A 21517-nucleotide genomic window follows, 5' to 3' on the forward strand; every position below is an offset into this window, starting at 1 on the left:
GCACAAGAAAATATGGAAAAAGGTGTTAGCTGCATTTCATTTACTTTTTGCTTTCAGATTGGAACAATAGCTTTTCCAAAGGATTGTCTCTGTAAAGCCTCCAGATTCCGTGGCAGAAAGGCTTGGAATGGGATGGTTTTGCTTGTGTTCAGCTTAATTCAATGACACCCTGCCTTTCTCTCTGCTTAAGCTCTCTGCTTTGAACTTTGGGTTCCCTGGTAGGAATCATAACATCTGTATATGTGTATTTACTTCTTGGTGCTTAAATGAAAAGCATATGCAGTGGTAGGTTTATTTGTAATTTAGATTGACGTCTTTTCAGTGTATCATTGATTAGAAGTGCCTGCTATCTTCAGACACGCTCATCCCAGGACCTTGGCATCCAGAATGTGGTGCTACTTTTTCTCAAGCCTTTGTTAATGCCAAATTATTTAAAGCAAAAACAATAAAAAGGGAGAATCCCTTTTTTGATTTAGCCTTTGTTGAACAATGCTGCCAGAAATCCTGTGCTTTGTCTGAGCTGGCTTTGTGTAATGGCTTCTCAGTGGCATTACCATGGTGGCGGGGAAGGAGATGTGATGAAGTGCAAGTGACGTTTGTGTTTGGTTCCCCTGTACATGCCCAAAGACTTCAGAGCTGGATAACTTCTGAGCTGCAAGGTCCATATCTCCACCGCCCCCCTGGGTTGGAGATGGGCATGGAATTGTTTTCTGCTTAATCTCCATAGAGGCAGGTGCTTCAGAGTTAATTTTTGACAGTGTTTCATTCTCTAGGCTTCAGATGCAGAATGGACATACTGCGGTTGTTGGTATTTTCCCTGTGGAGAGGGATGAGTTATGAGAATTGCTTCACTTGAATCCCCCCTAGGGCAGGTAAACCCCGTCGACGTGTCTGTGTCATAGGATGAGCCATAAAAATGTTGTGATGTTCCTTAGCTTTTGTGGACAGAGAAGTGAGAGGCTCACAAATAAGCAAAAGCTGTTTGCCCCTGAGCATGTCAGGCTTTTGAGCTGAACAAATAAGTGCTGGTTTCCATTAAGCAGAGCAGATGTTGCTGCATGAGGACATGCTTCTCAGTTGTGAAGAAGATGGACTTGAGTTTGTCTTGGTGAACTAAACAAATTCAGGTTGTGTGGCCTCATCCTGCCTCCCTAGGATGTCATCGTTACCCACGCTGAATTATTCATACTCTACATTTTCTGGGAATGCGAAGTTTGTAGGTGAAATCCATAAAAAGCAAAGAGAATGTGTTGCTAAAGGTGGTATCTGCCTTACGGTCTTTCTTGCTGGGGTGGCTGAATGTAGCAGTAGGAGCTGTATTTGGTAGGTGTTGCTATGAATTCTGAAAAATACGATGCCGTGTTGTGGTTTTTCGTGTCAGTACTATGTCTTCTGCAATACAAAGGCACTTCAGAGTGAGCGTGTGAAGGGATGTTACTTTGTTAAGACAGAGTACAAGTATTGGGTGACCTCGAAATGGGGAAAACACCGTCTGTGGAGTAGAAAAAGGCAAGTTCTCCCATGTGTAGTAAAATGAGGAACAATTCTGCAATTGCTTCCTGGTCTAAATATGGCACCGAAAAAGCAGTAATAACTTAAAGGCTTGAAACTGCCAAGACATTTGACCTGCTTACATTAAATTCTTGCTCTGGATTCTGTTCTAGAGGAGTCCCTCTCCTTTCTCTGATGGAGACTGATCCTCAGGAGCTAAACGTGTGCTGCTGTTCCATTTCTACATGCGTTTGTGCAGGCGCGGGACCCTGAGAGGGCGGCGTTAGTGCTGTAATCAGCAGAGGTATTCATCATCTCAGCAGTGAAAACACGCTGAGGATAAACGATGCATTTGTCTTTTTAATACTTTTTAGGAATTGTTTTCCTTTGTCTTTTTCCGCCCCGCGGCAGAAGGGAATTCAGGAAGATGGGATTACCCGGGGGATAAAGCTGATCCATTGTGCTGCCTTTCAGCCTGTTTGCTTATCTCATTTTCAGGGAAGGAACTCCCTCCTCTTTCCCATAAATCTGTCCCTCTCTTTACTCTTCTGATGGGTTTATGGAGGATTTCCTGCTGAGTCAAGCGAGGAGGAGTGCAGGGCGATGGCCGGCTGGTTTCTATAACCTGCCCTCGTTTCTCTGCTCCAGCCCCAGGACGCTGCAGCCCGGCAGAGGCAGAAGCCAGCGCTGCCTCTTGGCTTATGTAAGTGGCGACTTTTTGCTGTATGATTAATAATTGTAATAAAATCACATTTGCATCCCATTGCACCAGTACCTTCTCTGTAGAAAGATTTAGAGATGCGAGGGCCAGACCGAGTAACGTTTTTATCAGTGGGGGGGTAATTTAGGGAGCCGCAGAGCTGGTGTTTTTTTCCTACAGATGTGTGTTCGCAGAGGCAGCTCCGGGTGCTGCGGCCCCCAGGACCCCCAGCCCGCTGCTGGAACGGCTGCGGGGAGGCGCTGGAGAAGCTCGGGATGCTTTGTAACAGCGAAGCGCCTTCCCCCGGTGGGTAGAGCCCCCAGACCCCCGCCCTTTCTCTCCGAGGGGCGCGGCGGCCGCGGTTCCCGCGGTGCGACGGGGCGGGGCAACTGCTGCCCCCGCCCCCGCCGCCAAAGGGGCGTTGCCTGGACTGTCCATGGACCAATGAGGCGGCGGTCACGTGAAGATGGGCGGGGCGAGTGCCCGCCCACCCATTTCCTGCGGATCACGTGGCGGTGCCCGGTTGCCTTGGCAGCGGCGGAGGCGGCTCCGGCTCCCGGCGGCGGGAGCTCCCGGGGCGCCGCGCCCGACCCGGCCCCGGCCAGAGCGGTGAGCCAGGGCCCGACACTGCGTCCTGTCCCGGGGGGTCTCATCCTGTCCGGGGTGGCGGGTTCTGTGCTGTGGGTGAGTGGGGTTGGTCCCCACCGGGGTGTTTGGTTGGAGGGGGTTCATCCTGCAGACATGGGAGCATCTCCTGGCCGAGGTGTCGGTTCATCCTGCCCGGGTGGAAGCATCCCCTGCCCGGAGTTCGAGGTGTTATCCTGCCAGGATGGGGCTTCCCCTGCCTGGGGGGCTGTGTGCCTTCTCCTGCCTGAGTGTTGGGGTGCGTGGGAAGGGTCCACTGCGGGCAGAGAAGGGGGTCCCGTCCTGCTAGGCGGTACTTTGGAGCTCCCTTGGGATGCAGAGGGCAGATCAGCTCCTGGGAGTTGCATCCTCACTAAGGGGGTGCTGTTGGGGTGATCCTTCCCGCCTTCGGCACGGGGGTGCCCCTGACCCGGGGTGCTGTGGGAAGGAGAGATTCCAGCGGTGGGGAGGGAGCAGTGCCCATCCTGATGGAGAAGATGCTGGAGATGGGAGGCTGGGCAGGGATCCAGCGGTCGGAGGCCACATCCTGGCCTGGGAGATCCCCTGGCTGAGGGTGTGAGCTCTGTGGGGGGTCTCATCCTGGCATGGGGGATCCCCTGGCTGTGGGTGCTGTTGGAGGGGAGATCCTCGCTGTGTGGGGTCACATCCTGGCCAGGTTGTGCTGGGGGCGGCTGGGAAGGAGGAGGAGAAATCCCCAGCTCAGGCAATGCCCTGTGAGTCAGATCCCAGCAGTGGTGGTGGGGCAAGGGGGTCACATCCTGCTTGGGGTGGGGGGATGCCCTGATTGAGGTGTGCTGCCATAAGGGGGGGTCACAGCTGTGGGGTGACACCGCTGGAGTCTCAAGAACTTGCAAAGGGGTTCCTCATAGTAAAGAGGACCTGAGCTTGGGAGGCCCAGAGTAGGAGAAGACAGGGGAGGAGCAGGGCCTGGGGTCAGGCTTAACCACGGTATGGGGGGGTCTTGAATGATGCTGTACAGAGTAGAAAGGCACTGGTACAAACACACTGATTGCTCTTGGGGTACAGGGCAAAAACTTGTGTCTGATGGGGGGCCAGTGTCCCGAAGCCAGGTAGAGGAGCTGACAGTGCTGCTGAGACAGGGACGTGGTTTAGTGACAGCGTTAACAGCCGGACTCAATGATCTTGAGGGTCTCTTCCAACCAAAATGATTCTGTGATTCTGGGGACAATGTTCAGGGCAGGAGGGGGATCCCCGCGTTATCTCAGCCCTGGTGGCGTCTCCTTCATTCCCTGCTGGGAAGAAATCCCCGCACGTGCGCTTGCAGCTGCACAGCAATGTTGTGCACAGCAAAGGCTTTCCCCGCGACCTCGCTGCTCCGCAGGACGGCACCGGATAGATTAACCAAATCGATATGAGGTGGCGATCGCAGAGAGCTTTCTGTCTTCAGCGGTGTGAAATAAAGCAGGGTCAAATGCATCAGTGGTGCAAAGGGATTGAGTAAAGACGCAGCTGGGACGGACTTGGCCAGAGCTGGTTGTTTGGCTGAGGTCTCCTGGGGAAATCCTGAATGTCTATCCAAAACTCCAGCCCTGTGCAGTACAACCCTGCAGGACAGTCATTTCTGTAAGAGCAAGTGTCCTAAACCTTTAATGTTGCAAGGCAGGAAGATGAATTCTCCAAAATGACTCGCCCCTGATGCAGATAACTGGCTGAAAAGTATTTCCAGAGTAAAACCGCTTAGGAGACTGTGCACGTAAAATGCTTCTTTGCTCTTCTGTTTCAGTCCTCGGAGCCTCCACTCAGCCTCTCCATGTCTGTAGTCAGCGAGGTGAGTTTGTTGTCCTGTTACTACTTGTTTGGGCTACATTCATGTTTACAGATTTTATTTTGAAGTTGTTGTTTTATTCTGAAGATGTTGGAACATCTCTTGAGCTGCTCCAGAGTGAAAATTCATCCTTGTGGTATTTTTAGCTTATTTTTCTAAGGAAAGAAGCAGACGTGATTGGGCACTCTTGCTCTCCCTCTGTAACCTCTGAATTAATTTGTCTTTTCAATGGAATTTCTCCCAGGGATTGAAGTTTCCTACATACGAAGTTCTTACGCATTTTGTGAAAATAAAGGGCAGGGTAGAGGCCACCAGTGTCCCAACTGGGCAGAGCTAATAAATCTACACTATACATTGCAGAACCTACACAGGATGTTGTCGCAGGAAACAGCTTCATCAGTGCTCTGCTCACAGAATCTCTCTGCTCTGATCCTCCCAGGAAGCTTGGACAGACATTTTTTTTTTTGGTTGTCTTCTGTAAAATAGGTGATTCTTGCCATTGTCTGGAAACAGAGCAAGGAGAGGTTTGTCCCTGATATTCTGTTCTGGTTTTTATTGTTGTGTGAAAGTTATTTTTTGTTTTGTTGTTGGGTTTGATTTTTTTGTTGTTGTTGGTTGGGCTTTCTGTGGGGTTTTTTATTTGTTTTTTAATAATATGAACACAGCAGTTCAGGAGCCACCCTGGAGTCCTCCAGCACCTGTAATAGTGGCTTTCTCAAAAACTCCCCAGAAAAACAAGTCTTTTTGCTGCCGTCTTCATTATGTGTGAGGGGGCTGGAATCTGGAAGCCACCGTGCTCAGGAGGGACAGAAAATTTTACAACCTGTGATGCTTTATTCATTGCTAAAGTCTCATCTTCCTTATTGTGCCTGGAACAGCTTTTTATTCCACTTTAGTGACAGAGTTGTGGGCAGTGGGTGTCCTTTTTATCTTTGCCACTTCCCCAAGTCTCGCAGGAAATGTTGGTTTATTAGTTGTCACTGTGTGGGCCGAGCACATGGGGAGGTGGGGAGAGGGACGCAGGCAGGGCTGGGGCGAACAGCAAGATGCTTATGACCTTGAGGTGTGATGCTGGGACTAATTAATACCTCATTATGTGTGATTCTGGGCGTGCATCTCCCGCTAGGAGCTGCAAAGTTCTGGTTTTGCTGCTTTCTTAAATCTTTCAGCATATTCTCTTGAATCAGAAAGTATTGAAATGACCTGAAAAGCAGCTTGCTTTTCCCCCAGAATGGTCTTTTCCTTTTCCCATGGTAAGAGCCACCAGTGGCAGTAAGGGAACAGGATTTTTGGTCAGGTGTCTCTGATAAAGTGGAGCGTGAGCAGTTCAGGAAATTTAACTTCCCACTGCAGAAGCCTGGGAAGCTCCTTTGTTAACCCTACATGGCATTCAGCACCATGACTATTGGGGAAGTCTTGGGGAAGAACCGTGCCCATCAAAACTGAGCTATGATGAGCAATGGTTTAACTGAAAAACCTGGTTTCCAAAGAAAGAGCAAAAAATGACTCCCGAACACGCTAGCTGGAGTTACTTTTGTGCTCTGAAGGAGATAGATTTGGAGCCCGTGGTACAGTGTGAAATCAACTGTCCGCTTAAAACAAAATTACACGATGGGCACCCCATTTCTGAAGTGTCTTTATGTAAAACAATTTGTTTATTAGCCAGGAGGAATCAAAGGGGAAAGCTGAGGTGCCAGCCTTGAAAAGCCAGGTGCTGTGCAACCTTCCTGAATTCCTGCTGCAGTAGTTGTTGGGTTTACTTGCCTGGTTCTTATGGCCATTACAGCTGGTCCTTCCTCCGTTCTGTGCCTCACAAGCATTGTGGTATTTGGTCCACCATTTTTCTACTGACTTCATTTAAACATAGCTTTTCCAGTAGCTGATGCTTGTCCTTTTGCTACCTGCTTTTGACTGCAACTATTTTGTTCCCTCAGCATCTCTCCCATGATGAGTTCTGAATTAAACGTGCCGGTGGATCCTTCCACTCCTGCTGGTTGCTGCTCCGAACCCGGCACGAAAGGCATGGATTACCGGGACTGGGTCCGGCGCAGCTATCTGGAGCTGGTCACGTCAAACCACCACTCTGTTCAAGCCCTTTCTTGGAGAAAATTGTACCTGAGCCGAGCCAAACTGAAGGCTTCCAGCAGAACCTCTGCTCTGCTCTCTGGATTTGCGATGGTATGTGTGCTTTGTAGCGATGCTTTCTGCATGGTGAAGGTTTTGGTTCTGTGAAATCAACTATTAATCAGTGTTTTCCGCCTGTGAAGCAGCAGGACATGCTGCTGTTTTCTGAAGAGGCAGGAGGCGTCTGCTTAGGGGCTCCTGCTGGGAAGTTTGGGGCTGGCTCTCTCGAGGCAGCGCGGACACATGAGCTGCCTGACAGTCAAACCATGTACTCCCAAGTCAGCTCTTTAAAAATACTAATCCTTTACCTGAAAATGATCCTAAGTGTTTCACCAGCGTCGCTAAACAATACAGGACCTGGGGTCTCCTTTGGCCCTGCGGCCAGTGGTCGCTGGCTGCCTTCGCATGGGGTTGTGCTTGGCCGTGGGGCTTCTCCGGACCCCTGCGGTTGCTGTGGTCATGAGCATTAATTTTTTGCATGTGTTTTTTCAGGTCACAGTGTCTAAAATAAGGTAGAGATGGGGTGAGAAGTGTGAGAAGAGGCCCTGCAGCCTCAGACCTGGTGTCAGAGGACTCTGTAGCCTGAAGGGAGCCAAACCTGGGATGTTTTGGTCAGTGCTGCCTGTTGGGAATAATCCCTGGTACTTGCTTTCCTCTGTGCAGCACTTGGGTGTTATCTGGAAGCCATCTGCATAGGTCAAAACCATGGCAGGGAGCGAGCAAATAAAGAAGATGGAGACAGTCAGCAGTGCAGTGCTCAGACCTGTCCGAGCTGTGGTGTGTCGGTGTGAGCATCTTCATCTCCCCTGTGGTTCTTGCTTACTGAAACCTGCCTGGGAAAGGTTTTCTGCTTGGGAAATGGGCAGGTCTGGTTGTTCCTGAGGTCTGTCGGCTGGAGGCAGTGCCTGGGTGAGCAGGACGTGATGTGAGGATGCATCCAGCAGCTCAGAAGCTGGGGGTACACATCTGAGGAACTTTACGTGTAGCTTTCCTTGTTTTATTGTAGCTTCTTTCACTGCCTTTTCCTCCCCGAGCCCCCCAAAATGTGTAACGTTACAACATTCTGTTTGGGTTGATGAAGTTGTTTGCCCAAAGTGAAGTTGGAAAAATGCAGACAGGGAGTTAAGTGGAAGCATCTGCAGGGGAGAGCGGGTGCTTGGTCGCTTTGCAATTCCTCTCTGCTCACTGCGTGCAAGCGATGCTCGTAGAAACTCTTCACGCAGTGTATCTTGATTTGTAACCGAGCTTGTGCTGAAGTGGCAGAAGGTACCTCCTCATTTTGAGAAAGCTGAGTGCTCTCCTTTAGATTTCTTTCACTCGGAAGCTTTCTCACTTTAAAAAGCACCTAATGTGCTTGCCCTTCATGCCTTTGGCTTACTTCTGTGTGACTGTGCTCCTTAACATGATTATGAAATTATGTTTTGTAGCGTTGCGAACTGCTCTGTCGTGGTTACACAAGCAGGTGCCTGTGCTGTCCATGGGACACGGGGCCCACAGCCCACCCACGCCATGGTGCTGAGCCACGTATCAGGAAACAAAGCATGCCTTCTCAACTCACACAACTGGAGAGCTGCTCAAAGTCCCTGGCAAACGCTCAGAATTAGCCATTTGACTTCTAGTCTCTTCAAACTGTCTAGAATTCAAGTCAAATAAACACAGAGGTGTAAGTAGTGTTAATTATAATCACCAGTATAACAAAACAAGTACACCTGGAATCAGTAGTTGTCGGAAATACAAATGTTTGCAATAAGGAATGCTCTTTATTAGCAAGCTTTCCCCCAGCTGATTGTACTGGACCTTCCAGTGAAAGCTGAGGTACCTATTCCTACCGCTGTATTTATCCACTGGTAATTTAGCACGCAGACATTTGGTACATGGATGTTTGCTCTATTTGGCTATCTATTTGGCTATTGATGAAAGTAGAGAAGTTATTTAGAGTTAAATAGTTTCCCTGAAGCCCCGTCTGCATTTAACTATGTAAACAAATGTCATGCAGGGCTTGGCTATTGCTTTATTTACTTCCTCGTCAGTGTGTTTGATTCAAGCCAGTTCCATATTGCCTGAAAATTATTACGGGCTGATGGATATTTAATCAGCAGGCGGTGGCTTTGATCCAGCTCCTTCTGGACAGGCTGCAGAATAATGCGAACCTTCCTCGATGCTATCTCTGGGGTTTCTGGCAGTGCTGGGCAGATCGGGAGGACGCAGGTCCTTTCCAGTGCCAGATCTGCTTGGAAAATGGGCTGTAGGGCTATTGCACTTGCCTCAGAGAGGCTGCAGTCGAAGGGGATGTAGAGAGAGCTTAGAAAGCCTCCTTAATAATTTTCCTGATGGAAATTAGAGTTATTACTGCTAGTCAGTCTTCTCAATGCTTGTCCGGTTGCTACAGGATATGTGTTTCATTTAAAACAAAACAAAAAAATCCAACAGATCTGCTGGAATGATTGTTTTTAGCGGCTGCCAAACCATCTGTGTGAATGTAACATGGTTTATGTTAAGCCATTTGTCATCCTTTTGCCTATCTAGCCCGGTCCGAATTTCTCAAGATGAGCATCTTCTTTGTTGTGGACAATCTGGGCTATACTGGTCTAAACAAACAAACATAATTGCACGTAATTTAATTCCAGTTTAATTCTAAAATGTTCTGAGAATTTGGTCATTTAGCAAACATGTGAGCCTGTGTTCAAGCTTATAATTAAACCTATGCTGAGATAGTCTGTGCCTTGCATAGTTGAGCCCTTGACACCTCAGCTTCGGGGAAGAGGGGCTGTTATCACGGAAGAGTATAATTATGTCAAACATGACATAGTAATAGTTTTACAGACTAAGCAGCGTATTTAATGATTTTTAAAAATGGGTTATGTCAGCTTGTCCTCATTTTCTTATCCCGGTCAGGGAATGACGTGACAGTCTGTACAGAGTAAAGCGATAAGAGCTCGCTCACCTTTCTGGTACTTGTTCAGGTTAAATGAACTGTTTTTCTGCCTTGCTGCCCTATCTGGATTGTTGATGTTTTTCCCTGAAATGCCTCTTACTGAGTCATCAGTCAGCATTAAAAATTCATCACATCGCACAGCTGACGCTAGCCCTAGGGAATAGGTTAGTGTGGGAGGAAACATCCAATTAGCTGGGAAGTGCTGCTCCTGCGAAGGATAACAAGCAGAAATTGATATGTTGACATCAGCCAGGCTTTCAGCTTTAATAGAAAGCTATAGATTGAACATGCAGGTGCAATTCAGCTTGCTGAATACTACATCTCTAGGTGTTATAGCACCCAGTAACAAACAATGTACCTGCAGCATCTCCTGGCTGATGGGGTGTGACTGTACAAATTCAGTGTACAGAGCAGTGCAGCAAGAGAGTAAGTTTGATCTCCTCGAATCAACATAGGGGCATCTGCAAAGAGAACATATGCAGGGCAATGTGGCATGTGTTTTAATTAAACTGACCTTGTAATAGAACATAAAGCCAACCTTGCATTATTATTTTCTCTGCTGTATGACACAAGCTATTGCAAACTGCAAACAGGAACCTTTCAAAAACAACAGCAAAAAAAGTAAAAACTGCACGTGTTCATAATCAGAACAAAAGTCTGGGAATGTCCAAGAACTGCCACAATATTTTTGGTGTCTCTAATATCCTAAATAGTTGATGTAGGTATAAAATCAGGACTTGTAGAGATCGACCATTTGCTGCCCCAAACACACGCGTTCTGTCTTGGTTGCTACTAAATACTTTCAGACTTGACTGTGATCCCATCAGGCTACTGATGGTTTCGGAGTTGATGCAGGTAAGGCAGCAGTCGTGCTAGTGGCTTGCTTATTTTGCTTGCTAAGCTTTATTGCATTAAAGAGAAAATAGACACCTTTAGACTTGCTATACAATAGCTCTTGTTTTGAGAAACAAACTCCGATCTGAATTGTTGAACACGCCCCTAAGCCGGTAGTTGTCCACTTCTGTTGAGTCTATCAGTAAGTTATGAGCTCTCAAGGGAGAAATTTCAGAATATAAATAACTTGTATCTGAGCGTATTTGTAATAAAAACGAACGTCCAGTGTTCTGAGAATAGAAGGCAGCTATTTTAACTGTACGGTAGCTTGCGTGCTTCCCATGGTGGGTAGTGAAACTCTGCTGGCTGCTGGCCAGGAGGAGCTGCTTGCGTTGTGTTCTTCTTCATAATCACAGTATCACAGTATGTTTGGGATTGGAAGGGACCTCAAAAGCTCATCCAGTCCAATCCCCCTGCTGGAGCAGGAACACCTAGGTGAGGTCGCACAGGAACATGTCCAGGCGGGTTTTGAATGTTTGCAGAGAAGGAGACTCCACAACCTCCCTTGGCAGCCTGGGCCAGGCTCTGCCACCCCTACTGGGAAGCAGTTTCTTGTCAAATTTAAGTGGAACCTCCTGTGTTCCAGTTTGAACCCATTACCCCTTGTCCTATCATTGTTTGCCACCGAGAAGAGCCTGGCTCCATCCTCCTGACACTCACCCTTTAGATATCTGTAAACATTAATGAGGTCACCCCTCAGTCTCCTCTTCTCCAGCTCCAGAGCCCCAGCTCCCTCAGCCTTTCCTCACACGGGAGATGCTCCACTCCCTTCAGCATCTTTGTTGCCCTGCGCTGGACTCTCTCCAGCAGTTCCCTGTTCTTCTGGAACTGAGGGGCCCAGAACTGGACACAATATTCCAGGTGTGGTCTCACCAGGGCAGAGTAGAGGGGAAGGAGAACCCCTCTGACCGACTGACCACCCCCCTTGTAATACACCCGAGGATGCCATTGGCCTTCTTGGCCACAAGGGCCCAGTGCTGGCTCATGGTCATCCTGCTGTCCACCAGGACCCCCAGGTCCCTTTCCCCTACACTACTCTCTAATATGTAATTTCCCAACCTATACTGGAACCTGGGGTTGTTCCTGCCCAGATGCAGGACTCTACACTTTCCCTTGTTAAATTTCATCAGGTTATTCCCCACCCAGCTCTCCAGCCTGTCCAGGTCTCTGGATGGCAGCACAGCTTCCAGTGTCAGCCACTCCTCCCAGCTTGGTGTCATCAGCAAACTTGCTGACAGTGCACTCTATTCCCTTGTCCAAATCATTGATGAATATATTGAATAATATTGGCCCCAGTACTGACCCCTGAGGCACTGCACTAGATATAGGCCTCCAACTGGACTCTGCACCATTGACTACCATTCTCTGGCTTCTCTCCTTAAGCCAGTTTGCAACCCACCTCACTACTCTATTGTCTAGACCACACCTCCTCAACTTAGCTGTGAGGATGCTGTGGGAGACTGTGTCAAAGGCTTTACTGAAGTCAAGGTAGACCACATCCACCGCTCTGCCATCATCCATCCACCTTGTTACATTCTCATAAAAGGCTATGAGGTTGGTCAAGCATGACTTACCCTTGGTAAAGCCATGCTGACTGCCCCTAACAACCCTCTTATCCTTGATATGCCTTGAGATGGCACCAAGAATAAGCTGTTCCATTACTTTCCCAGGGACAGAGGTGAGGCTGACCAGTCTATAATTACCCGGGTCCTCCTTCTTGCCCTTTTTGAAGACTGGAGTGACATTTGCTTTCCTCCAATCCTTGGGCACCTCTCCCATTTCCCAAGACTTGGCAAAGATGATGGAGAGTGGTCCAGCAATGACCTCAGCCAGCTCCCTCAGCACCCGCGGATGCATCCCATCCGGACCCATGGATTTATGGATGTCCAGACTATTTAATTGCTCCCTAACCCAGTCCTCATCGACTAAAGCGAACTCCTCCATTGACCTGGCTTCATCCGGGGTCTCAGGGGTACAGGGCTCCCCAGGACAGCCTCCAGCAGAGTGGACAGAGACAAAGAAGGCATTCGGTAATTCTGCTTTCTCTGTATCTTCTGCCACTAGGGCACCCACCCCATTCATCAGTGGGCCTACATTGCCTCTGGTATTAGTTTTATCTGTCCTTGACCCCTCTTGCCAGCTGTAATTCTAAGGAGGCCTTGGCTATCCTAGCTGCCTTCCTACATCCTCTAACAGCAGCCTTATATTCCTCCCAAGTGGCCAGCCCCTGCTTCCATGACCTGTAAACTCTCCTCTTCTGCTTGAGCATACCCAGCAATTCCCTATTCAGCCACACAGGTCTCCTGGCTCCCTTCCTTGACTTCCTACGTGTGGGGATGCTCTGATCCTGAGCGTGGAAGAAGCAATCTCTGAATCCAATCCAGCTCTCTTGGGCCCCTTTACCTTCAAGCAGTCTTGCCCATGGGATTTCCCCCAGCAATTGCTTGAAAAGGCCGAAGTTAGCCCTGCTAAAGTCCAGGGTTGCAATTCTACTTGCTATTCTGTTCCTACCACACGAGATGCTGAACTCCACCATCTCGTGGTCACTGCAACCCAGGCAGCCCTCAACCTTTACTGCTTCGACCAGACCCTCCTTGTTAGTGAGGATGAGATCCAGCAGTGTACCTCTCCTGGTCGGCTCCTCCACCATCTGCGTGAGGAAGTTATCATCAATGCACTGGAGGAACCTCCTGGACTGTGGCTGGCTGGCCGAATGGTCCTTCCAGCAAACATCAGGGAAGTTAAAATCACCCACAACAACCAGGGTCTGTGACTGTGAGGCCACTCTCAGCTGCCCATAGAAGGCCTCATCAACTTCCTCAGCCTGATCTGGTGGTCTGTAATAGACACCTACAACAGTATCACCCCTGCCAGCCTGTCCCTTGATCCTGACCCATACACTCTCAACCCGCTCCTCATCCGCTCCTGGGCAGAATTTAGTACATTGTAGCTGCTCTCTCACATAGAGAGCAACTCCACCACCATGCCTGGCTGGCCTGTCTTTCCCGAAAAGGGCATAGCTATCCATGACCACATTCCAGTCATGTGAACTGTCTCACAATGTTTCTGTAATTGCCACCAGATCATAATCTCCCTACCGAACATAGGATTCTAACTCTTCCTGCTTATTCCCCATGCTGCGCGCATTGGTGTACAGGCATTTCAGGGAGCGAGCAGAGCACACCAATTTCTCCCTAGGGGCATAGGAGGCCACCCGGTCCTCATCAGTTTTAGAATGCTGCCCCACTGGGACAAGCCCAGCTACAACCCCATCCCCCTTCGAGCCTAGTTTAAAGCTCTCCAAATGAGCCCAGCTAATTCCTGCCCCAGCATCCTTTTGCCCCTGCGAGATAAACCTTTCCCGCATAACACTGTCTAGACTAGAGTCTTATAAAACCAGCCATTATCAAAAAATCCAAAGCCCTGCCTGTAGCACCAGTCTTGGAGCCAACCATTTAGAGACTGAATTTTCCTATTCCATTCCACATCGTCACTTGAAGATGGAAGGAGTGAAGAGAATATTACTTGAGCCCCTGAGTCTTTCACCATCCTTCCCAAGACCTTGAAATCGCTCTTCATTCCCCTCAGACTACGGGAAGCAGCTTCCTCCCCATCTGTCTGGAAGACCAGCAGCAGGTAGTTGTCTGTCGGGTGCACCAGTTTGGGGAGCTCTCTAGCGATATCCTTGATCTGGGCTCCAGGTAGACTACAAACTTCCCTAAGATGAGGGTCAACTCTGCATATTGGGCCCTCTGTTCCTTTCAGAAGGGAATTTCCTATTACAATCACCCTTCTTTCTTTCTTATCAGAGGCAGTCTTAAGTTGTGAAGTCAACCGCCTCTTCTTATGTGATCTTGTAGACAGGCTTGGCACCACCTCCTCACCTACCTCCTCCTCAAGATCCAGGGCCTCAAACCTATTACAGAGGGGCACCTGGGGAGGCAAAGCAGGCAGGGAGGGGGTTTGCCCATGATGCCGAACTGGAATACGCTTCCAACCCTTGTCGTCTTTTAGGTCCCCTACCTCTGCCCGACAGCGACAAGGGTGGGGCTGTCTCAGGACTTCCGCCTCTGTCCAGGAGGGCAGGAGGTCCATCTCCTTTTGGGGGGTACCTCCCTGGGGCCTTTCCGACTGGCACGTCAGGGTGTTACTCCACCAGTCGATCTCCCTTTCGCACTCCCTGATGGACCTCAGCGTCTCAACCTCCTCCTTAAGTTTCACAACCATGTTGAGCAGATCTTGCACCTGCTCACGCCTCACACAGGTGGAGTGCTGGCCTCCTTCCCCCAGCAGCAGCAGGCTCTGGCACTCCCTGCAGCCAGAGACCTGAACAGCCACCGTTTGGGACAGAACCTCAGTCTGCGTTGCCACAGTCTTTTTGAGACAAGCTCTCCTGGAGGCGACCATGGTTGTCAGCAGTCGGGGACACTGGTAATAAGTTAGAGGGGCTGACAAGCAACAAGTGCTCTCTGTACCCTGCTGCACAAGCTACCACACCTGCTGCTGCAGCACAGTACGGGTGGGACTCACCCGCTGCACAAGCTGCCTGAAGTCGAAGCTTCCTGCGCCGCAGCCGCGCGTGGGGAGCAGAAGGAGAAGGTGTGAGGGGTGGGCGAGCAGGCTGTCAGCTGCCCCGGAGCTCCGCTTGCTGGCTAATGAGTTCCTTCTGTTGTGTGCCAGGTTTGATGCGATTCGTATGGCTGGTATTCCTCGAGCTGGCCGCGGAGATACGGTTTGTCATATCAATACATGTTGAATGAGGAAAGTTGATAAAAATCGCCAAGGCCAAAAGGCTAAGCTGTCTTTTCTTGATGTATGAAGCTCGAGTAAGGCCTGTCTGGGTTTGCAAGGCTACTGTGTGCATCTGGGACGTTATTTAGGTGAAGCCACAGGGGCTCTGCTCACAGATTCCCCGGGGAGGTCCCTGAGCCCAGCTCGGGGATCTGGATTTGTCCCCAGCCGGGGGTCCCAGTGTCTCGATGGGGAGCCCCGGCCGAACCCCGCTCTGGGGAGCACGGCAGCGCCCCCTTCTCCGCCGCCCTGCCCCAACGCCCCCTCCCCGGTACCTGCGGGGGCGGAGTGGCCTGCGCGGGCCCCTCGCAGAGCAGGCAGGAGCGGATCCCCTTGCAGCCGCAGCCCGGCCCTTCGCTGCCGCCCGCCGCCTCCATCCCTGCCCGGCTGCGCTCAGGATACGGCCCCCCCTTCCACTCCTCCCTCCCTTTCTCCCTGTCTCCTCTTCCTCCGCCGCCACCCGGCCCCGCTACCAGGTGAGGGGAGCCGGAGGAGGTGCGGGGGGCGGCCGGGGCCGAGCCGGCGACAGGGCACACGGGCTCGGCCCAAGCCGCGCGATCGGTCGGGCGCATGAGTGGGGCTGGCGAGGAACGCGGACTCGCTCTCCTAGCAGCCCCCGCGGTGGTTGCAAGGAGAGATCTGTTTGTTCAGAAAACTCGGGTGCAGAAACGCGTGCGTAAGCCTTCAGAAAGGCCAGGCTGCAGCCCACGTGTACGTCTTTGTGGGAAACAGGGATGATCCATCTAGGCTGCTGTTCTAAAAAGCACTTGAGTGTGTACTTGACCCTAGCTGCTCTTCCTGAATAAAGATGCTTCCTGTGATGAAAGCCTTGAAAAGAAGAAAACCAGCAGCTGTTGACGAGCTATTTGTTCTTTCCCCCAGGTTGCCATGGTGGAGGTGCAGCTGGAGGTGCAGTACAAGTACCCCCAGATGCTGCTCATCGCTTTCAGTGCCTGCACAACGGTGCTCGTGGCAGTTCACCTCTTCGCACTCCTCATCAGCACCTGCATCCTGCCCAACGTGGAAGCCGTAAGCAACATCCACAACCTGAACTCCATCAGCGAGTCCCCACACGAGCGCATGCATCCCTACATTGAGCTGGCGTGGGGCTTCTCCACCGTCTTGGGGATCCTCCTTTTCCTTGCAGAAGTCGTGCTGCTTTGCTGGATAAAATTCCTGCCCGTGGGCTCCATCCCGAAAAATGAGACCACCAACGTTGAGAAGACCAGCGGCCATGTGGGTTGGCAGTCGGCGCTGATCTCCACCATCATCATGGTCCCCGTGGGGCTGATCTTTGTCGTCTTCACCATTCACTTCTACCGCTCGTTGGTGCGGCACAAAACGGAGCGCCACAATCGAGAGATTGAAGAGCTTCACAAACTGAAAGTGCAGTTAGACGGGCATGACAGAGGCATGCAGGTAGTGTGAACACAGAGGCAGAGGCTGCTTCCAGCAGATCCGCTCAGCTAAGAGCAAAATACCTGTTTCTTTAGTCGGTGAGATGCACCAATGATGGATTGCCTTGAGGCTTAAATATGTAAATGCTAATTGCCTGCCATTTATAGCTGTGGGTTCTAGTGCTGTTTCAGATGCTGGGGTCTCTGTCCTGTTTCTGGTCCTACACACTTATGTACTTAAGTTGACACTGCCATGGAGTTCAAGGTCAAAACTTTACCTTAACATTGGTCCACATAGGCAAAAACCTGTATCCTTCACAAATGCAGTATTCCATTTCCAAATGTAGAACTGCATCAGTTGTCCCAAGAAGCCAGTGTGTGTGCAGGACCTGTCTTGTATGTCGAAACTCCCTGGCTGTCAGTGCAGCAGCAGCAATTAACATTTCTAGAGCCGAGTTGGTTAATGAAGGTATTTGCAGCTGACTTGAGGACATCCAGGAGGGTACAACAGAAGCTGTGAGTGTTGATCATCTTTGTTCCAAAGCAAGTGTTCCATAAATACATAACAAGAAAGAAATCAGCTTTAGCTCTTTTTTTTTTTTTTCCTTTGCTATTGCTTGGTGTGTTTTTTGCAGCTGGGGAGGTGGAATTTCGAATTGCAGAAGGCTGGGAGGTTCTGTTGTACTTTCTTCAGCACCATGTGTCACTTCAGGTTGAATGACTGCCAAGATCATGTGTTTTTTCCCCATAAGAGGCAGGAGTGCCCAGGGAAGCCTTACAGGTTGTTTAGTTTTAACAAGGACATTCTTAAAACAGAACAGTGATGGGAAATTTAATGAGACAAAATTCTGACAGACTAGAAAAGCAAGTCTCAAGGAGGTAAGGAGTAATAACATATTGTAGAAATCTGTTGCTTCGTTGTCTTCATTTATGTATTGTTGCGATGTCTTTGCCTGGTTTGCTGGAGAGAACAAGCCCCAGTCCTGCATATTTCATCAGTTTTTTGTTGTTGTGGGTTGTTTTTCTCTCTTTTTTTTGTCAGCCGTAGCATTTGTCTGTCAAAAATGCACGGTTCCTTCTCCCTCCACCAGAGTAGGCAACTCCTCTGGTGGAATCCGGAGCTGTGTTGGTGAGTGTGACGGAGCTGCATCCACTGGGAGAGCCGGGTGCTATTAAAGAGTTATCACATTTCACCTGAGCTGACTCTTTTTTTTCTCAGCAGCAGAGAAAACGACGCTTGCATGTCTTGTATTGCTCAGCAAGGGAAGTGTGTAAATGCTATAGCGTCCTTGCAGCTGAAAACTTCTGTAAAAATGATTTTATGGTAACTTTGTGGAGGAAAAAAGTGTGTTTTGCAGCCATCAGCTTTTCCAAGGGAAGCAAGGCTTTCTGCCACACAGGGCAGAAAGAAGCACAAGCACGTTTTCTTGGCCCTGATCCTGTGCTGAATTCCTGCTCTGCACTCAAACACTGCGGTTTTGGAGTCTCCCAGGCCTTAGAGGTTTCCAAAATCATTAAGGATGTTTGTAACGTTCTGTTTAACCCCGGTCCCTTATTCCACTGGGGTTTCAGAAATCTAACAGCAGTGGATTACACGTCAGCTTCCCAGAATGGAGAGCGCGTGCAAATCCAGTGCAGCAAGGTGAGACTGTCCCTGTACTCCTCTCTGGCGAGGGCCTTGGGAACCCAACTCGAATCTCTCTTGTTTACATGCGAGTTTGAGCGTTGCCAAACAAGTTGCTTAGCACTATGTCTGTGGCTTTCATCTGTTGTTCTTGCCACGGTTGGCATGTACCATATTGGCTGATGTGCAGCAAAGAAAATACTCTGTGTGCTAAATGATGAGTCTGTACGTAGGCACATACGCAAAAAAATAAGGAGTGTCCTTCAGGAAGTGGGTGGTCGTGAATTTCACACCATCTCCCCAGGAGTCTGCCCTCTCTCCCTCCTCTTTTTACCATAATAAAAATCAAAGGTTATTCGACAAAATCAGAGTTGAGTTTTCTGCCAAGCATTGCACACATAGGCTCTTCTACCAACAACATTTCTATTGGGAGGCCAGAGCCACACCAGACAGATGAATCTCTGTACTTTTCATTCTTCTTTAACATCAGTAATAACAGAGCTCTGTGTGCTGTGGAGCTCAGGAGGTTATTGAGGAAAATATTGAGCCATTTTTGCAATTTAAAAGTGTCACAGTGCATAAAAGTGCTGTTAAAGCAATGCATTTCATTTGGAAACAACCAAATCATTCATTTAATTCTTTGCAAATATAAGAAACTTCAGCAAATGGAGAAATACAGTGGAAACTGTGCTTTGATTTTGTAAAATAACTTGATGAGGCTTTGGTGGGATTGGATTCAAGGTAAGTCTCAAGGCAGCACATCTGTGACTGGAGTGGGATCACCTTACTGCAGCGGGGAGTCTGAGGTACAGTTTGAGATCATGTCCCAAGGGCTTAAAACAATAATAGCGTGCTTTCCCGTCTTTGCTCACAGCTTTGTCTCTCCTGTCTCTCTGGATACTGAGTTCTCCCTTCCATGAGGAACCCACAGGAGTACTTTTGCTCTGGCGTCTGGGATCTCTCTAGGTTACCCATCACCTTTGTGCTGTAACTCCTTTCCCAACAACACCATTTGCTTTTCTTGCTCCTCACTCACTTCCTCCAACTTATTTGCATTCCTACCGCTCTCGGGACCACACTTGTGTTGTGGAAAGATTGCCGGTGGTATCAGCCGTGGTAGTTCATTCGTTAAGGAGCAGGGGTGTTACACATGCCAAAACGGGTGTTTCTGTGCTACAGCACCAGAAAATCCTCCTGGGTTCTCCTGCTGTCCCCATGGCTGCCAGGAGAGCGTGGAGATGCCACCTTGCCACACAGTCACTGGTGTCCCAGCGGGGCTGCAGTGCACTGTGTCATATGTGTCGAGGATCTCCCCTGATGGGTGTGAGCTTTCTGTCTCAGCCTTGGGCCCTGAGGCGCTGTAGTTTGGGGTGGCCATTTCCCCAATTCTCAGCTCCCTTGGGCTATGACTCTGGACCAGTTACTGCCTTGTTTGGGCCATATCTCCAGTTTCTGCAGTGGGCCTCTCCTGGGCTTGCTGCAGGGAACAGCCACAATCTTGCTCCGGAGTCCTGCAGATTTTTTTGGCCAGCTTTTGCCCAGCAGAAACATGCCTGTGCAGGCTCCAGTGCCGGAGGGACCCTGCCCTAATGCAGGGAAGGATCTTGAGGACGGGCACAGCCCTGCCTTGTATTGTTCCTGGGCACCTGCTGTGGTTTAGGAGGTGAATTCTCTCTCTCCTTCCCTTGTTAGCAGGAATCAAGACCGGGCACGAATACGAGCTGGAGGGAGATGCCGCAGCAGTATTGGGTTCTCCCTTCACTGTGGTTAGTGGCAGCTTTTACTCCCTATTTTTAGCATCGCCCTGGGGCAGGCTTGGCTCTGGTAGCTGCTGCCGGTTGTTTCGGTGGATATGTGACTCTTTGGGAGGCTTTATGACCAGGGGAAATGGAGGAGATGTTGGACTGAGCTGCCTGGTCCTGCCCCACGTGACGGGTGAAAGCGATACGGTGCAAGAGCCCGGGGTGGAGCACGCTCTGCGGTAAGCTCTCAAATATGTGGAAATGTTTTTAGAGAGCTGGTGGGGTGGGTGCAGCCGCAGAGCGAACATCCTCTGGTTCCCCAGCACGGGACTTGGAGACAGGCAGTCCCAGCTGGCCGTGGGAACAACCGGGGATGGAGATGCCAGGCGCGGGACTGGTTGTTTGAACTTCACATTCTCCTCTTGCCTTTCTGTGGGATTTCATAATGTTCTTTCTCTTTTTTCCCCCCTGCCTTAAAACAGGCCAACCAAAAGGCCGTCGAGTTTCCCTGCTGCTGTAGCTTCGATATCTTCTAAATCTTGTCGTGTCTACTTTTAAGACAGTTTCCTCAATACCCACCCCCAAACTGCGACCTCAGATTCAGATCCCAGTGCAACTGAGCCAGCACGGTTATTTTCTGATCAATGTCTCACAGGCTGTTGTCCTCTGTACCCATTTCAAACAAAATGGTTTCAGTAATTACTGCCTGAATTTGGGAGGGGTTCCTGAGGAGTGTGTACAACTGGGCGCTTGCCTTCTGCACAGGGTTGTGACAGCCGTGAGCGCAAAGTGCTAGGAGAAAAAACCAACTCTGTGTGTTAGCTTTGCCTGTTCTTATCTCTGCATGAACAATATCTACTGTAGAACAACGTATGTATCTCAGTTATTGTCCAGCTGTGTGACAGAAACTGGATAAACTTGCTATATTTTACACTTCTTGCTGATTTCAGACTGATCTTTTGAAAGGCAGCTCAAGTCCTCCAGCATCCTCTACGGGTTAACTTGGGTTTTGCCTTTTTTTTTTTCTTTTAAGTTTGGTCAGATATTATCCTTTTCCTTTTAAAATACACAACTAGATAACAGTTGTACTTCTTTTAATGAGGGCCTGGTTCTTGGTATCTGTTTTACAAGAGCTAATCTTGAATAAGACAAACAGCTGTGCTACGAATTCCTATAACATGAAGACCAATAAAGTTTGTCTTAATAATACTAGCATAGTGGCCAAAATTACTTTTAAGAGCTAATTAATTGTGATTAAATCCTCTTTATACTTTTCTCAGATTTCTGTGATATTTGACAGTCCAAACCAATTGCTAATGTTCTGCAGTGCTGCAATCTTGGCTTTTTGGGAGATAATACATAAAATTTTAGAAAGTAATACAGAACTG

At 49.4% G+C, this 21517-nt stretch overlaps 1 protein-coding gene across 5 annotated transcripts; it reads left to right on the forward strand.

Annotated features, from left to right (window-relative positions):
• Window positions 1-36: 36 nt before the first annotated feature.
• On the forward strand, window positions 37-21060 carry ORAI2 (ORAI calcium release-activated calcium modulator 2). Of its 5 annotated transcripts, none has more exons than XM_071816843.1 (4): window positions 37-2194; window positions 4581-4625; window positions 6557-6800; window positions 16249-21060. In XM_071816843.1, the coding sequence occupies exons 3-4, from the start codon at window positions 6567-6569 to the stop codon at window positions 16792-16794; spliced, it is 780 nt and encodes a 259-aa protein (XP_071672944.1). In that variant the 5' UTR covers window positions 37-2194; window positions 4581-4625; window positions 6557-6566; the 3' UTR covers window positions 16795-21060. The 5 variants fall into 5 exon arrangements, with proteins under 5 accessions (XP_071672944.1, XP_065709459.1, XP_071672945.1 ...); XM_065853387.2 differs by lacking the exon at window positions 37-2194 and adding an exon at window positions 2677-2800; XM_071816844.1 differs by lacking the exon at window positions 37-2194 and adding an exon at window positions 2814-2875.
• The last annotated feature ends 457 nt before the right edge of the window (window positions 21061-21517 follow it).

The sequence above is a fragment of the Patagioenas fasciata genome, chromosome 19, assembly GCF_037038585.1.
Source record: "Patagioenas fasciata isolate bPatFas1 chromosome 19, bPatFas1.hap1, whole genome shotgun sequence".
Taxonomy (NCBI): domain Eukaryota; kingdom Metazoa; phylum Chordata; class Aves; order Columbiformes; family Columbidae; genus Patagioenas; species Patagioenas fasciata.

Coding starts and splice junctions, on each gene's coding strand:
- ORAI2 (XM_071816843.1), top strand. CDS start 6,567: ATGATGAGTTCTGAATTAAACGTGCCGGTGGATCCTTCCACTCCTGCT. Junction 6,801..16,248: donor TGCTCTCTGGATTTGCGATG/GTATGTGTGCTT, acceptor TCTTTCCCCCAG/GTTGCCATGGTGGAGGTGCA.